General features: G+C 34.3%; 1 protein-coding gene across 1 annotated transcript; it reads right to left on the bottom strand.

Moving 5' to 3' along the window:
- Positions 1 to 942: 942 nt before the first annotated feature.
- LOC136983172 (putative fatty acyl-CoA reductase CG5065) lies at positions 943 to 13,535 on the bottom strand. Its single transcript, XM_067279828.1, has 13 exons — positions 13,517 to 13,535; positions 7,613 to 7,696; positions 7,421 to 7,534; positions 5,258 to 5,433; positions 4,608 to 4,680; positions 3,416 to 3,522; positions 3,141 to 3,318; positions 3,023 to 3,067; positions 2,834 to 2,961; positions 2,411 to 2,650; positions 2,215 to 2,344; positions 1,107 to 1,234; positions 943 to 1,033 (listed from the first exon to the last, which is right to left on the bottom strand). Exons 2-13 carry the CDS (start codon positions 7,679 to 7,681, stop codon positions 943 to 945), a joined length of 1,479 nt encoding a protein of 492 aa, XP_067135929.1. The 5' UTR covers positions 7,682 to 7,696; positions 13,517 to 13,535.
- Positions 13,536 to 19,289: the final 5,754 nt, after the last annotated feature.

Raw genomic sequence — 19,289 nt, 5'->3', positions numbered from 1 at the left:
TACGAATACAACAGACAATCGGCATTACCAAACTAATACCATATTCCTATTAGTCTGTTGTATCGAGGGGTCAGCTGTAATATAATATTACTAAATGTGTTGTAACGAGCAGAAATGTTTATTTCGGAAATGGTTATACCGGGGTCCGTAATGGCGAGGAAAGCGAACTAAATTGCTCTAGTTAGTGTTTCCAGTACCCTTGGTGTTTTGTTGCCTGAATTTCAAAGTTAGGTATAGCCCGCTGACCCTTTTTATACCGATACTCGATAAGACTTAATGTCAGCTAATAATACAATGACCCTCGATATAGCGAACTCTGTAAGCACCGAGTTAATCGTGCGCAAATATTAACTGTAAATATTATATGAAACTAATAGGAAGAACCGACAGACTTGTTCACTACATCCAGTCTTCTGTGTATTATTAAGAAAAAATTATGCGTATATTCACACGCAATTTATGAATGTTTTGTCATATTTTTCATTAGTAAAAAAATAATTTTCTATTTATTAAAGTAGAAACCATATAAAGAAGTTTTTTTTATTTATAAAATAGAATTATCCATTTTTATGGTTTAATCCGTTACATTGGTTATACAGTTACAATATACAGTAGAGTCTCTATAGTCTGTCACTGCCAATAGTCCGACACATCGTCGCAGGGTGGCGCACGTGAAATTTTCGTGTTACTATTTGTTATCTATGACAGTGTGTGTACTGCCAGTCTGTTATAAATGCGGACGGCAAAACAGATACAATTGTGATTAATTAATACGGTAAACTAACCTGACAACCAAGGCCGTTTTTTACTGTATAGTACGCACATACGCACTATACAGTAAAATACGTAGTACTCAACTGTGCTTTAATACAGTTGCAGTATGATATAAACTTAACATAGATTATCGTCAAAATTGATAGAGAATTAATGCACAAATCTACTTTAAATGATAAACTTAATTTTTCTGAAGGTGAGACTGTAAAGGAATGCCAAAAGAAATCCAATTTTCATAAATAAAATTACGTAATATTTCCTGTAAAAGTAAAAATAATGATATGTTATAAATTTTATTATTTACAGGTGAAATAATGTAAATTGATACTTACACCAACAAAACTTTTCTGCTTAGAGGGATGGTCGAATCATCATCCTTGAAAACAAATCTCCTCAAACCCAGAACGTAATCTTCCATGTAGTCATTCCAATTGAGTTTTGAGATGTCGAAATTGAAATTCTGAAATGAAATTTCTATTATGCGCATATTTTGCCAGTGGTTTTCGGTGGCCAGTAGCGGTCATTATGGGAGACTGGTCCCCATTTAGGTGTTTCTAACATGAAGAGAACCCGGAAAACGCCACGTAACCGACCCCATTGGGGAGGCACAAACCCGCGATCAGTGCTCAATGGTTTTATCCATTTGGCCACTGTGGGAAGCACGAGATTAGAAAACAAAAGAAAATTCAAATTTTAAGCAAAACCATGAGGTAGCTCTTGTTTTCTCACTTACAGAAAAGAAGTAAATTCTAATAGAACCATGTGAATAAATCAATGCAAATGTTTCTTTGATAATAACTATAAAAATTTGAATGGCAGCAAATCGAAAGATAGAAATAAAAGAAAATGTTCAGAATTATGTTCCAAATACTGCTAATGTGTACTGTTTGCTAGTAATTCAAAATAGTAATGTGTTTACTGCTGATTATTGCATAAATTGGCCTAAAAGAGATGGAAGATTTTGTCGAGGATTGAAAACCTCATAATTAGGAAAATAACCTAACTTAAAGTTTGATTTTCTTGTACTTCTTTCCTACTTCTGGGCACCTACTCTTTAGTTAATAACCCCGTAAATTTGCTGCTTATTATTGCATAAACTGATATAGAAAATATTAAATTTATAAACCATGGATGGGATAAAAGTCAATTAACAGCTTGTATTTGAACAGGCGCTGGCTATGTAGAATATTTTGAGATTTTTCGCGTTTATAACACCTAAATAAGGGCCAGCCTCCCGTAGAAAATCTATCCCCCCTCACGCGTGAGTAGCGTTGCCGTACAGCAACAAACGAACAAGGAAGGGGTCGCTAACTACTTAATTTTAGTGCTGCTATTAATTCTACAGTAGCAATAATTGTTTAATTATAAATAAACCATTATTGTTACTATTTCAACAATCGTAATATGGTATTATTTACTGAACGTAGAAAATAATCCCACCTGTTTATCTTGTGTCGACATTGTATTAAACAATTCTTCTAGATTATTAGCATCAAACATCCATTCTCTTGTACAGAAATATTGTAACACTTTCATCGTCGTATGAACTTTTTTGTAGATATTCATCATCCTAAATTGTAAGTAATATGAATATCATTCCGAATACAAATACGAGATCATATTTAAAAGAACGTACATTGGTTTTCTGCCCACAGCAACTTGAAATATATCTGTTATCATTGCAGGAAACAGATGCTGCATCACAATGCGTAGACGATTCCAATAATAATTTTTCTTGGGTAATTTTGCCGGATATAGAAAGGTGCTCTCCGGGGGGTAATTCCAAAAATTTACGTGTAACAATTCGGTAAACTCGCGCAAAGTCAGAGGATTTATGGTTCTTGAAGTGCAGTTGTATATTGGGATTTCATCATCTCTGAAAAGAGAATAACAAACGACTTTTCTGAACCGTGTTTACGGTTTCTGCATGAAATTCTCGTAATAACGGATTCGTATTTTTTCGAATAAGAGAAAAAATTTCATTTTAAAATTTCTACTTTGTTCTGTTATGATGAATATTTTTAATGTTTTCGTTCAGTGAAACCTTTTGAATAATTACCTTCGGTGAGGAATCTTCGCTTTTTTCCAAGTCGCAGCTAATATTAAATTAACTACCATGTCCGCAGGAACTAAATCGAAGTGTTTATCTTCATCAATTAACATGGTCCTCAAAACTCCTTTCATTCCCTGAAAGTAAGAAACTTTGAAATTTTTTTTTACGTGTTCAGCAGTATTTAAATATACTTACAGCTGCAATTAAAGAATTGACACCGGTCGAGCTGTCGTTCCATCCCTAAATAATGAAATTTGTAGTGGTTACACGCCAACAGATAATTTACTTTTATATATAATGTAAAAGTACTCACGTCAATAGGTTCCTTCCAACTGCAACCCACAATAGAAGGTCTTACAATAACTATAGGCAAATCTCTACAGAAGTCATTTAAATAATTTTCTGTTATGGCCTTTGTTAAAACGTAAGTGTTAGGTCGACCTTCCAAAATATTTTCATCTGTTATCTCTACTGAAGCGTTATTTCGTACACTGCATTAGAAAAACATGATCACAATGAATGCATTTACTAATTAGGAAATATACAGCAAGAAGAGAGTGCATTTATAGTGTCATAATGTAATAATACTTTGCGAGATTCTTAAATTCTTCGTAAGTTCTGGACATTGTATAGATTTTCTCATTAATTTCCTTGTTGTTGCAGAAAGAATAAGCAGTAGACGTGTACACTAATACCTGAAATCGTGATACATAATCTATATTATATTCATTTTGGTATTATTCTTACACAGCAATGCGACACATGGGAAATCTGTCGAGGGGATGCCTCCTCTGAATACTTTCTAAGGGAAACCGACCCCTATTTAGCTGTTACTACCGTGAAGAAAACCCGGAAAATTCCACTTGACTAGCCCGTTGGCATGTCGCAAATGCAAGTATTTGGACAGACAAAATCCTACGAACTTTGTTCAATGCAGTCATGAATTTGCATATATAAAGATGTTACAAACGTTCGATTGACCAGAATTGGTATGAATTAATTTTCTGTTATTGGGCGTGTTGCCTGGTATAGTGACTTTAATACAGCCGGACAGCGAGCCAATGACATAATGGGTTTCAAATGAAACAGATCACGTCATTGGCTGCTTCTCCAGCCGAAGTAAAGTTGCTTTACTAGACATTGCTTGTATTGTTCATTCACAGAAGACGTTTTGTGTGGATAAGAGATTTGGTTTTAACAAATATTTTGGACATACACCAATAAAAACACTTCATAAAATTTACATTTCTCGTAAATCTCACGAGGTATTTGTGATCACAATATTGAAGTTTGAAAATAGAAACAAACGTGGCTTCTACGAAACGTTTGCGTGCTCTTGTACTGTACATCGAGTCAGTGGCGCATTATTTTGTATACAAAAAGGGCAATTGCCTGGGAAAACGAACCAGTCTTTTATAAGAAAACGTATTCCCCCAAAAAATTCCCTAAAAAATAAATGTCTGAAGTCATCACCGTTCGTGCGGTCACCTAATTCAATGTCGCTTGGGCCCCACTAGGCTATAATACACTACTGCATCAAGTCCAACAATAGCCGAGTGGATAAATTTGTACTGGTAAAACTGGTAATTGGTCGCGAAAATCGGGTTGGAGGTCTGAAGTTTTCCGAGTTTTCTTTGCCTATGTAAGACCTAAATCCAGTTTTTCGGAGGCATCTGTTTGGCAGGTGTCACAAGTGTTGCATTGTCTTGTTTTGTCAATCAAATCCGATTCTTTACACCAAAAAGCAGTCTGTATAATGAAACCATTAAGAAATGTTTACCAGTAAATTTTCCATCTGACGACAAACTTTGATCACATTTTTTGTCGATTCCACGTTCTTGGCGAATGAGTCGCTACAGAAGAAATAAAATTACTTTTGTCTCACCAAACACCTAATTTTGCTGAGCTTAAAATTCTTTTATTTTTACAAAATTTTTTTCAACCTGTTTTCTATAGGCCATATTGTACCAACGAGCAGGACCGTCTCAAGGAGATTAATAGAATTAAAAGTGTTTCAACAACTTTGGGTTACAAAACCAGCAAAAGTTGAAGGGCTGATCAAAGGTTGCAGAGAAAATCAAGGAAAAAAGATACTAACTCAGAAGGAATTAACAAATTCAGATACAATAGGCATTTAGGAGGTGTGGTGAATGAGTAAGTTTCTTATAAAAACTCGAGAATGATCTATAAAAGTTATCCCAATATCTATAGCTTAATACGGAGAGAAAGCTGGAGTATATAAAATACCATTTGCAAATCAACAATTAGGAATCGAAAAAGATTGTGGCTTGTAAAAATTGAAAACGTTTGTAAAAATAAAAGAATTTTAAGCTCAGCAAAATTAGGTGTTCGGTGAAACAAAAGTGAATTAATTGCTGAGAAAGCGGTGGATGGATAGAAAAGAATAATTTAATTTAATTTAAAACTTACGGAAAAGGTTCGTTGAATTTAAGTGATGCGGCCAAGTGAAACACCACCGAAACATTTTTCTTTATCAAATTCATATACGAAGAGGAAATTCCCAAATTCTCTTCACAAATATTTCCTTCGATGCATTCGACTTTGTTGCAAATATCCGGATTTTTCAGTAAGGCTTCTTCAAAAATCTTTAAGAAATTTTAAAAGGATATAAAAATTTCAACACCAAATTTCATTGAATTTAATGACGTAAGTCTTTTACATTGTTTGTGTTACAACATTAGGTGTAGGGGAGAGCGGGGCTACAAGTTCCGTTTTTTAATCAACCTTATATTTTGTTAAGGAAACATAATTCTAGCCTAAGTATTAAGAGATTAAAATTTAGTAATATATCTAACTTTGCTATAAATACAGTTTTTGGGGTTGATTTTTTGTAAGTTTTTTTATAATTAATAATACAATACCTAAAGTCGGAAAGTAACAACTTACCCCGGTTCGGGGCTAGTTGTTAACAGGGTGGGGCAAGTTGTTACAAGATCTATGGAAGGTGTAATATGTAAAAAAAAAAACAATTTATTTAACTAAGTATGTATTTAAAGACTAATCAATAATATCTTATCAATAATTAGTTGTTTTTCTTAAATTTATTATAAAGAAAACATTTTTACGTTACAACATTTATAACTTTTACTTAAAGAAAAGGGGAGAAAGGAACATCCTTTCCAAGTTCTTGTATAACACCAGAGTTGCAGGCAAATTTACAACTCCTGATGACCCTGGCTGATCCAAGATTTGTCTTTCGTCAGTAAAGCTTACATGTAACAAATACTCTGCTAACTTGTTTTCTTGTTCTTCAATAAAGACCAATCTTACTTTTCTGTAGCCAATCGCAGCATTTTCTACTCCAGATTTCAACTTCTTTACAAAGCAAGTATGAAATCTGGAGTAGAAAATATAACGTCATATGACAAATATCCAATTCTCTGGCAACAGTTTTTATTTTTTAACCATCTTTAATAACTGCATCTGCAGCTCTTTGCATCAACTCCTGAGATACAGAACCCCGTGTTGTTTTTCGAATATAAGTCCGCATACTGCAAAAGGAAAAAAACATTATTTTTACTGCATTACCGGTACAGATGAACTGGGGCAAGTTGTTCCAAGGTCACAACTTGCCCCCAAAGAAGGGAACATCCAGCCCCGATAACACATAGGTTCAAAACAGCAACTACTAGATTAGGTTACGGGACATATACAGTTTTAGCGTAGTATATCAAGATACTCGATATATTTTTGAATAAAAATACCAAACAACTAATCCCTAATTATTTAAATTCGCCAGATATACCAAAAATATCAAACACGAAAATATTTACTTATGTGGATCAGCGACGTACAGGCTCTTTTTCCAATGTACCGGACGTCACTGGCCTGATTAAGATAGCTGCCGTTGGTGCGCAGAAACATTCGATTTCATGAAATATTTACTAATTATATATATATTTTTTCCTTGTGGAGCTATTTCAATCGGAACAACTTACCCCGGGAACTTTTAGCCCCGCTCTCCCCTACTCGCGTTAACACGACTGTGTTCGGTTTTACTTCAATGTGACGTCGTCATTATACTTTTTGTAATCGGAAAATGTAATAGTGACGTCAATTTAGAGTAAAAAAATCTATGTATTGTACTTGCCTTCAGGTTTCGTACGTTTTATAATAAACAAAGCATTGTAATGTTTCTTACTGTAAATAATAACCTAATGTAAGAACTCCTGTAAATGAATTTTACGATACTATATTGCATGTAAGTGTTCATCGGCAGTTCACCCATCACTGTGATCCTTGTGACGTCATGTATTGTTTTTACTTACGTCACTATCAACTTGGTTGAGATGGAGTATACTGTAGGTATTCAATAACGAAAGTATGGCACTGTTAAATCAATTTTAACGTGTTATACTACTTGAAGGCATTTTCTTGAAGTATTTGTAGTTAAATTTTTGTAAAGTATTTGTTCTTAAAATACAGAAGTTGATTTTAAGAACGCGTCTTTACTTCAAAATTACTGAAATACTGATTTGAAATTCATGCCTGAATTTTGATCAACGTTATAACTCTTACAGAATAATATAAGCAACTCAAGTAATTTATTGAAAATATATTATTTAAACTTACTTTACAACGAAGCAATTCCTTTTTCCTTTCCTCCACTTCTTTTTCCTTCTTGCATCTGACTAAAATGTAAATTTTTCTAACATTGCAAGACCGTAGCAATTTCTCTATAAGAATCTACAGATATTAAAAACATAAAGTGTAAATATACTTAAAATATTATCGGTGCATGAAAATCGATGTAGAAATGCTTACCTTTCCCAAAAAACCCGTGCCTCCAGTTAAAAATATGTTCAAATTTTCGTAAAACTTTGATACGGACATTCCTCTTCTGTGAATCTATCAAATACCGTATTCAGTTGAATATGAACGATAATTAAAAATAAAATATTTTGTTCCACTATATCTTCTTTACTCGATTTTAGAATAAAAGACAAAATATAGGGGTTTTCTTAAATTGTCCGTCCCTTTGGCTAATTGATTTTTAAAAGAAAGAAACTTTATAAGATGCGAAGGTAAAATGAGAAGTTCGTTAATTCCAATGATTAGAGAGGTTGCGGTGCAAGTTCAAACGTTAAACTTGTACGGCAAGCAGAAGTACACGTTTGACGTTCTAAGTCTAAGTAAAAGACCTTGTGGCGCTCGTTCACAACATCACGTGACTCTGTGAACGTCGCGCATTGACTCACGGGAAATTTGTCGAAAAAATGGCGGTTACATTTAACATCGAGGATAAAGTGGCTAGGAAATATAGTGTCAAAAGCGCTTATATCCCTCCATTATAACCGTTCGGTCCATACATCGAAGTTAGTGACGACACAGAAAAGGTGGCGCTGATGTCAATCGTAGTGCTACTTTCGCTTTGTCTACATAATATCCTTTCGTACAACATGATTGAAAGCGATTAAATTTGTGTTTTTAAAGTAAATATATTCATAGGAAATGTTAATCAAATAATGGTTGAACAAGAACCAAACACCCGAAAATCAAAATCAGGCACAGTACGTGTTTTGTTCCATTGTGTAAAACAGGATACCGATCCTGCAAAGAAAAAAAAATCGCTCTTCTTGGCACCAAAAGACGAATTGGAAACATATCGTGAATCGTGAAGAAGTTATTATCCCCCGTTATGTTTCAATACTGTCTGTTGATGCTAAGTTTGAAGATTACCCAAAGTACTATAGTAATGTTTCAGTGCCAAGGAAAAGATCAAACAGAAATTTAAGTAATAACACAAACAAGAAGAAGAAGGTCAACACGCCTCTTCTCTCTTCAGAGAAACTAGATATCGAGCCAGAATTGTCCTCAGCACCTTCCTCATTTTCATCCCTTCAGCTTAAAGATTTTGAAAAGCTAAAAGTGCCGGATTTCTGGATAAGGTGCCCTTTAAAAAATGAATCTAATTTAATTGTGTATGCAGAAAACGAGCTAATATTAGAGGACAATCGTGCTAGTATAAATGCACTAAAGTTAATAACTTTTGCCCAGTATGAAAATGTATTTTCATGCAAAGTATATATCAAGGTTGTTCAATTTGAAAATATTTCACCAATTTCTTCTTTGCAGCAAGCTGAGGATATTATTGAAAATACAGATAAGTTGAAAATATGCAATGGTGCTGCAACAGAGAGAGAATTAGAATCAAACATTATGTTTGACTTTAAAAATATGAAAAATTTATTCGGCTGTATCCACAGTTCAAAATGTTTGGTTATTGCTAACAATGGTAAATCCTGCATCCCCTGCAAATATACAAGGTATTTACTCATAAACCGTAAATCTAGACAAAGAAAAATTAAAGTTAAAACATCAAAAACTGTGCGAAAGCCTCAACGTACTTACAGAGCTTTGAATGAAATAAATTTTAGATTAAGAAGGAAGTAAATAAATTACAGTTTGTGATCATCCAAATTCATACATCAAACAGTAACATTCAGCAGTCTACATTGGAAGAAAAAATAAAATCATTGCCTGCAAAAGAACAGCTAGCAGTGAAGTACTGTTTCCTAGCATCCAACCGTGGTTTACCTTATGACCCAGAATGGATTTTGGAATGTATTATGATGAGGATGAAAAGTCCCAGATTGTATGAGCATCTTAGAATCAACAAAATTCTTGCACTACCACTCAGAACCTCGCTATATCAGAATTCTCCCTCCTTACCTCCTTGTTCCTTCTCGTAGTATCCGTCGAAGTTCTTCCCACGAAAACCAATCCACCAGAAGAAAAAGATAGCTCTAGCATGGCGCTCCCACAATTTATATACCGCGCCAATAGAAAGACACGTGAGCTATACGTCACAAACATAGTCCAATCACGATGAAACAAAAACGGTAAAACCCGGCACGTGACAAACGGAACTAAGTATTATAGTACTAGTACGCGACTAAACGGTAAATTCCAGTACGGAGTTTACCGAAAAAATAAAAATACTAGTGTCATAACACTACAATATTTTCTATACTGTGTAGAATTTAATTGTAATTTTAATATTGCTTTATACTATATCACACAATACTGTATGAACAGTATACAGTATTATGTAACTGATAGCATTTGCCTAATAAGTTCTATTCTAAGCCCTCACAGTGGAAGAGGTTCACAAAACTATATAAAAATTGCATTTTATTATCAAAAATATGATAAATTCTGTATTTTTTAGTAAATATAAATAAATCTTGTTGGTAATAACAAGAGTAGATTACTCTTGTACTCTAAATAATACTTGTTTGTACAGTACTCAACAGTTGTAATGTAAAAATAGACAGTGCTATTTGATTTAAAAAGAATCTTAATTAGCATTAATAAAATCGAATTCCTTTATATATAAATGTTAATAAAGTAATACTATATAATAATTGATTGCTTGTGATATGATTTAATATCGATCTAAATTCTTTTACTACTAAAAATCCCGCTTAAAACCAATATAAACATAGAATGACACAGCCAATGTAGCGCAACAATTGACAGCAGCGCTTCTAGAGACAACCTCCAGTAAAGGGATAGACAATAAGTTTGATTCTGACACTATATTTTCTAGCCACTTTAATCGGGGTTACCAGCAAAGAAAAATAAACAAATTAAACTGTTTAAAAGTATTTATAGGGCGTTTAATAACACTAAATAATTATTTTTAATTCTCTTATCGGACGATTGGACTACCTCATACTTTTGTCGAGGGAAGTAGTGGCTTATATAAATTCAAAAGCAGCTCGGAAAATTTTTAGAAAATTTACAAACGTATTACGCTGTTGATGGTAGAAGATGCCGTCGAACAACAAACCTACCTTAAAATAAGCTGTTATGAAGACAAATATATGTATATTCTATAGGCACTTCCCATCACTCGCTAAAAAATTGAATAATTAAATAATTTCTGGATTAAAATCGTCTGTTATTTTACAATATTATTCGTAAATGATTTAAATAATCATTATTTTAATATAATACGTCATAATTTTAACCACAAACACAAAAAAAAAGAAGTTTAAGCCGATCGTCTACTCGCCATTCTAGACGTAGCAAACGTCATTATCGGCCGTATAGAATAGCTATATGGCGGCGCTCGTCCGTCCGACGTTCACGTTTCGGGCTGAATACGTGCGCCTCGACCTCTCTTATTCATTAAGTAAGTATTGTAGAAGGTTGAAAAATTCCTCGAAATCTCCCATTATATTTAAGATTCAAATCATAAGAATCCTTGGAATCATGGGCGTTGAGATATTAGTAAGGTGACTAACCGTCCTCCTTTTGTAAGTTCTGTCGTCCTGCATGTCCTCCTTTTCGATATTTGAAGACTAATCTGTAAATCTCCATATTCGATTGATGCCGAACTGATCCGTTACATGTGATGTGATGTGTGTATTTGACATGACGGTTCATCGAGGCTTGGTACAGTGCAGCAAGACGCGATTATGAAACACGTGCTCTGCACAGGAGACCTTGAGAGAGTGCGCTGCATGCAAGTAGTTTTGTTTACTCCTTACCGAAACGGTAACACGGCACATACGCATACAGTAGAGATTATTACAGTGTATCATTGTTGCAATGAATAAAATGTCTTTTATTTACAATATTTTTTTCCTTCAATTTATTTGTCTTCCTTTTCATTGTATAAAAGTTGGTCACCTTAGAATATGTAATGGCTGCGGGCCGATTATCGGTTGTAAGCTGGTTCGTGGTTTCTCATCACTATAAGTGTGTATTGTTCTATACAATTTTTATCTTTACGAAAGACATAACACGCGCGATGTCGTGACGAAATCAATTTTTCAAAATACGCACGTGTGGTCCTGCGGCTACGCCGGTTAAAACACGCACACGAGTAACCACGGAATACATGTGCACATGTTTTAACCGGTTGTTGGAGTATGATAAAATACAGAAAATATTCAGTTTATGTATGTGCATGTATGTGCTTTAAACGTTTCTTGACGTTTCCTGACAAGAGTTAAAATTGTGTATGGCGCCATCTGTTACGAGATTTTATTTTAAAATATTATTTATATTATTGATTATTGAAAAATGGCAAGAAGCTTAATTTTGGGGTAGAGACGAGTTATTTAAAAAAAATAAAAAAAAACTAAATGCTAATACCAAATGTTCATTAAGTCCGATCCCACTCGATATACCACACGAGACCCCCTCTATCGCCTAAGCATGGACTTTTAATTAGCAAAATTTAATAGCATTAATGTCTCTAATACACAAACTTTCCTGCAAAATTTCAGAAATATTTGACAAAAGAGACAAATTATTAAGCTTTAAAGTGGGTTAACAAAATCGTGTGCCCACCAGTTGCCCAGTGTAGTGGATAAAACCACTGTCCTGGTATGTATAAATAGTGTGTGTATAAGATTATAAAAGGCACAGGAGTTATTCAGCTTCAAAATGGACTTATCCGTCCATTTTGAAGCTGAATAACTCCTGTGCCTTCTATCGAAAATTTTTGAAATTTCACAGGGAGGTTTGAGTATTAAGGAGATCGATGCTATTAAATTTTGGTGGTTAAAGGTCGAGGGGATGGTGAGATAGAGAAGGGCACGTGTCGTATCTCGAGAGGGGTCTGACTTAATGATTTTATTCGTTATCGGTGTTTACAATATATATATATTTTTTCTATAAAACTTATTCCTACCATCAAAATTAAACATTTTGCCATTTTATTATTATTAACAATATAAAAAGTTTTCGTAATAAAATCTAGTAACAGATGGCGCCACACGCAATTTTAACTTTCTCACTGGGAAAGTAATGCAACACGTTGCTAAATATTTTTTATTTTGTTTTGAAATGTGCAAATACATTTTCTTTCAATCTGTGCAATCGAATTTGACTCGTAGAAATTTGTACGCTTTGTGCTGCACCGAAACACCTGTGCTATTTTTCAATTCTGTGTACTGTCCGGGGAGTAGGATGAGGAAATAAAATACATTATCTGTCAGTTAAACACTGCTTATTTGGAGTGATTACTGGTAATTGTCGACATATAGCTTGAAAAACAACAATGACAACCACTCAAGTGTAATATAAGTGATTGTAAATCCAACAATTTACAATAATGGAGTACGTGTATTAGGAGGGGGCAAATATAATATACGTTTTTCTGTATTTAAGGAACTAACTTAAACAACTCGTCGATGGACTGTTTCATAACTCCTGGCAAAAAATATTAAAAATCATAGTTTAATTTTGAGGATAGAGACGAGTTTTATTTTAAATAAATAAATATATATATATAAATGCTAATAATGAAAAAATCTTCGTTAAGTCCGACCCCACTCGAGAGTGACACGTGATCTCCCTCTATCTATCCACTCCCTCGACCTGTAATCAATGACCTAACACACATAACCACCCTGCAAAATTTAAGAAATTGCAATAGGTGGGCGATCTGACCTCCCGGGAGGACTAGCTAAGAAGAATTGGCCCTATTTAGTGTTATTAAGGTGAAGAAAAGCCGAAAAACTTCAATTTGCACCCATTTGTCGGGTGCAAACCCACGATCGGTGTTCGATGGTTTTATTCACTCGGGCACTGGTGGGCAAGAAGATTTTAGAAAAATTTGGTCATTGCAAAGATTCAATCTTTCTAATATTTATAAATATTTGCTTAGTTAATAATTACGCGGGAATAAAAATACACATTCTTACCTACAAAATTCGAAGACAAAGTTGATTCAATACACTACCTCAGGTACTGTACACCAGGAGTGAAGTAAACACAGAATTTCCTCCTACATTATTGAAATATATTTTATCTCTCGACTCAATCAGTTTTCCTGATCGATGATTTATTAGACATTAAAAAACTCAATTTCGTGGAAACAGGTTAATTATGCAATTTTCTGTCCTTCACACAATCTTGATTATTTATTTTGATTGTTAATTGCAGGCAGCCCCACCGATTCGCAAAATTTTATTCGAAAAAAAAAGGGATATTTTCGTGTTTATAAAGCATGATGTCAATAATAGAAGGACTATATTTTATTTATTGATGCAATAATACAAAGTAGTCCTATTATTGACGTCATAATTTGTTCTACTTGTATCTCGGGTAGGGTCGGCTTTATGACGATTTTACTCGTTATTAGCATTTCAAATATTTTATAAAACCCATCCATACCCTCAAAATTAAGCTTTTTGCCATTTTATAATAAATTAATAATAATAATAATATAAAAAGTTTTTATAACAAACTTTCGACAGATGGCGCCAGACACATTTTTTTATTTATGATTAATAATATAAAAGTTATTTTTTGTATAAACTCATAACAGCCGGAAAAAGTTACAATACTTCGAAATTCGACTTATTGTCTGCTACAATTTAATGCTTTTTTTTTTAATTCAACCAAAGGTGTGAATTTCCAGCAAATGAATTGCGAAGACAAAAGGAAAGTCAAGTCATTCCTGACGCAATAACACTTAATGCAACAATAAACTTCACAGAAGAGAAGTCATGAGTAACGAAAAGTAATTTTTCTTTTAAGTCTTTAAATAATTGTTTCGGGAATTTCTAATTTTCACGTAAACGTCCTTGTATCCATTTCAAATCAATAAATTCATAGGCCAGACAGAAACAATGACATACGTTCATGTGTAAATACGAAGTTTTCTCTATACCTTTACATTAATGCGAATAACAATAAGGATAAAATCCAGCAACGTGTTGCGTAATTTTTCCGGCAAAAAAAGAAATTAAATCTTTGATTATTAAATTTCGTCTTTAGATAATTTTTTAGTCGATTCAAGAAGACGTAGTCTGTTCAAAAAATAATTTTTGGGTCCACCATTTATTTCTTAACTGTGTTCTAGAACACCCTTTGACGACCGGACCTTTCCTTTGAGGCTGCTTGGCTGCGCCAATTTCTGAATTTTTACCTTTGTTTTAATTTGGATGTTTTATTGTGTTTTCATAAAGGAACTATTTTAACCCGGCGGCCTAGCAGCCTCAAAGGAAAGGTCCGGTCGTCAAAGGGTGTTCTAGAACACAGTTAAGAAATAAATGGTGGACCCAAAAATTATTTTTTGAACAGACTACGTCTTCTTGAATCGACTGAGAAATTAAATCTGTTGATGCCACCATCTGTTATGATATTTTATTTAAAAACTCTTTATATTATTAATTATTATAAAATGGCAAAAAGTTTAATTTTGAGGATAAGGATGGGTTTTATAAAATATATATATAGTAAATGCTACTAACGAGTAAAATCTTCGTTAACTCCGACCCCCATTCGAGATACGACACATGACCCCCTTTCTCTCTCCACTCCTTGGACCTTTGACCACCGAAATTTAATATCATCGATCCCTTAATATATAGACCATCCTGCAAAATTTCAGAAATTCTTGACAAAAGACATAGGAGTTAAGCTTATGTGGATGAGTGGATAAACGAAATCGTGCCTCCCCCATATACACCAACGTCCATACATACAAAATTTCGGGTTTTTTTTTCTGTATTTCTCGATATCTGAAGGGCCCCTGAGTCCATCAATGTTACTCAACAAAAAGAATCATATATAACAACACAATTTTGAAATACACTGTATATAATGAAAACGAATGTTTGTTAAAACAAAGAAAATCTCTAGTCCTTATTTTAAAAAGTAATTTTTTAAATGTAAAAGAAAACCGCGAAAAATTAATAATGTTGTCTGGCGACTCTAATAAAACACAAGTGTCTGAACGAATTAATAATAACGATTAAAAATACTTAGCCTATAAAATGGCAACTGTGTAGAGACTGTTACAAACTATAAAGTAAAATTGCCCAATTTGCGACTGTCGCCAAATCTGGCATCCCTGAACATAAAAAAAAGTTTCAAGAGTTACGACCGTATTCACCAACATAGTTGAGAAGTCAAGCAATCGCAATTCATTTTGCTTTAAGTGCCCAATTTCCCATTAGATGACTTTGACTCTCAAGTATTTGTTGGCGAATACAGTCATATCTTGATCCTTACTCGTTCAGTGTTGTCAGATTAAACGAGCTCTTGATGTGAATAGGAATCCTAGTTAGTTCCTGGTGCAGTGAAATACTATAAATTGTTAATATCGTCTGCCCCATGTGTTTCCCGACTGTTCGCTGTACTCCATTTTGACTGTTTTATTTGCTTATTTCGACATAAAGTAAGATTGGTCTTTTGTAAAGTTTTCTTCTTCCTTTTTGATTCCGCTTGCTTCATCTTTGTGTGTGACTTGATTGGACCAAAGAGCAGACAAATAGTTTGTGATTTGCTTTTCTGTTGGCATGTTATTGTGCTGCGATCGTGTGGTGGATTTAGTATGTAGTTGTCTGAAGAAAAGTGCCTCATTGTTTGTGAAATAATTTATTTTGTTGTTTTCGCAGCGTAAACATTTAGTATCGTTTCGGTCTTTACGACTTGGCTGCTAGTTTTTGTTTCTAATTAAATCTGTAGGTGTTACTAGTTGTAACACCTACAGAATTAATTATTACGAGCATTTACTCCTACAATCTTAATGCTCTTATTGGTTATGCTAGGCTGTGCAAGGTAGCATGAGTGACTACTGTTGAGGTACTGTCAATAGCAGCTTTTATACATATAATACTGTACATTTTTAAATGCCCGACTGACCGGGTCATTCCTGCGCACGCGTACAGACGGAAGTAAGATTATAACGCGCTAGAACATGGAGTGAAAAAATACAACACATTCTTACCCACGCGTTTTCCTGCGTTTATTACGGCAACACGCAGGAGTGGACGTGTAAATACAAGATCACCCGCCACTCGAGTGGGGTGAGAATGCGCACTGAGTATTGAATATGTCAAAAGTTTTGATTGGCGCGTCCTTGAGTGTAATCACATCTAAATTGAGTCAGCCATATTACGAGTGCAAATAAAGTATCGTGTTCGTGCTGTTCCTGCTGCTGGACTATGTGTGCTGGTTAATAGCAAAAAAAAATAAATAATAAATAAAACAGTGTTGTATTTGAATTGAAGAATATTGGCGCCGCTAAAGCCATTTGCCGGCTCATTTTTTCATAATTAATGCGCATTTCGTTATTAATCCAGATCACATCAGAAATTGATATCACGTTGTGAATGTGACGACCAATTCTTTCTACACAGAAGTGTGCGCGCTCATAATACCTAAAGACAAGTATTTCTTGATCAGTCGCATTTCACATGGCGAAGACATAAACGAAGTTAAACCTCTGTTTATCTTCGTCTATGCCTTAACGATCTGCTTTAATTTCGACGAATACGATTGGAGGATTTTAAATTCAAACTATCCAATTATAACGATCGTTAGTTACAAATTCGAGTCGATCGCCATTGTTTGATAATTTAAGTTCTGAATGTCATCGAAATGATATACAGTTTACAAAAATTAAATTAATTAAATTATATTAAATTGTCCTCTTCCGAATTTAAGGAAACTATTTACATTATCACTTTCAATTAATTATTAAATATATTACAAAAATTATTTATTTATTTAGTTCTAATGTTTCTCGTTAGATGGTGTTACTTGTATCATTAACATTTTCCGACGCGTAATAAAAATTTTTTTATTTTATTTTAAATGATGCGTTATCAATTTTGCTTTTTTCAGTTGGTAAATAATAATATTTCCCCGTTGATCGAAAATTTAAAATCATAAAACAAGCTTAATAATTATGGGAAATACCCACAAATGAAGTTTTGCAAATTTTGATCCTGTTTATTTTAGTTTTAACTTCAAAAACCAGATGGCACTAAATGGTTTTTCTATATAAACGTTGCCACTTTTAACTTTTACAATTTAAATCATTTAGTGCGGCGTGAATAATTACATTATTATTTTAAAAAATAAAACTTTTAACTATATTATTTAACTCATTATAAAAGCAATGATGTGTAATCATAATTGTGGGCACTATGTAATTACGGACTCGCACTACTGTCGAATCACCGGTTCTTGGTCCCTAATACTGATAAATTGTCCCTTCGACTCAAAGTTACTACTGCTATTAATACTTGCCCCGTCGTATCTATAAACATTTTCAACAGATAATAAAAAATTATTGAGTTACAATATAGCCTAAGAGACTAATTAACGTGACCAAATCCCGGCCGCCCGTTGTTGTAATCAATGGCAGTTAGATGCCCCCTCAATGTTGGCAAATTCCGGTGAATATTCAGCAAAGTCACGCCACCAAACAAAAAACATATTAATATGTATATTTTTTTGAAATTAAGATAGTCTTGTCCCAAGTACGGCTTTGCCGTTTTACTTGTTTATATCTCGGAGACTCACTACTAAGCGGGTCTCGTCCTCATTCTCCATTCTTCTTTGGTATCGCTGGTTTTGAGCGCGATCGTTCAAACTTCGCCGGCCACGACCACGAGGTCATCTACGATGCATTTTCGGTGAAATTAACCTATCCAGGTATACCCTATTCGTGTCGAAATTTCTTTTCGTTGAGTGACGGCCAGGATTGAATTTTTGTCGATGCTTAACGAAAATTTCCCGTTTTTGAAAAAAATAATCGTGGCTATTGTATTGTTCGAAACTATGTTTTTTATTTTGCAGAAATAATACACAGTTTAATCCGATTATAACGTCATTGGATGTAACGACAACCCTAATATAACGTCTTTAGAGGCGTGGCACGTCCTACCTTGTCCGTGATGTTCACGTTGACCTCGACCACGTGTTCTGCGTCTTTCGTTCTGCCGGTAAAAATTAACTGAGAAACTGATCATTTACTTAATTTGTATCGGCTACGCGATATTTACAATAGTGTCGAGATATAATATAAATCCAAGATCGGCACGGCTGTCGAATCGAAAGGTTACCTAAATGAAATAAAAAGATCTCTCTCCTCGTTAGAGTTTAGGTGCAAAGTGAGGTCAAAGGGCGAAGGTCACGCGGTGACGCCCTCTGCCTTACACGTCAAATTTTACTGGTCCCACGATTTTACTATACTAGATAATGTTTTAAAAAGAACCCACTTGTAGCGACATATAACCCTCGTTTACGTCATATTTGAAGCACGGGTGTACTATAGATTACTCCCTATGGAATTTCAGGACTTTGATTATATATTTGAACTCAGGGTACCGAGACGAGTTCAACGGTACCCTATTTTTGGACCGGAGACGAAAAATAAAAAAGTTATCACACTTTTTAAGTTACCATACTTTTTTAATGCTCTCATGAAGACGGCACCATAGTTGCTAGTACTGCCATCTTGCGGTAAAGTCTGCAAACCATGACGTCGGACTACGGTCATCTCCAGTAGGGTTAAACACGCGATACGAGAGCGGAGAGAGCGACGCGACTTCCGATCATCGCGCGATCGCCATTTCGGTTAATGTTACTTATGGCAGCCCGACTGACCTCTCGTATGGGCGCCACTACACACGCCGCCATGTGCTAAACTAGTGATCGATTCACGGTAGTTCTTGAACAA

This window comes from Centruroides vittatus, unplaced genomic scaffold (genome assembly GCF_030686945.1).
Source record: "Centruroides vittatus isolate TY-2023 unplaced genomic scaffold, ASM3068694v2 contig_877, whole genome shotgun sequence".
NCBI classification, from domain to species: Eukaryota; Metazoa; Arthropoda; class Arachnida; order Scorpiones; family Buthidae; genus Centruroides; species Centruroides vittatus.
Note: the sequence above shows the minus strand (reverse complement) of the source record. Positions and strands in the feature narration are given on the sequence as shown.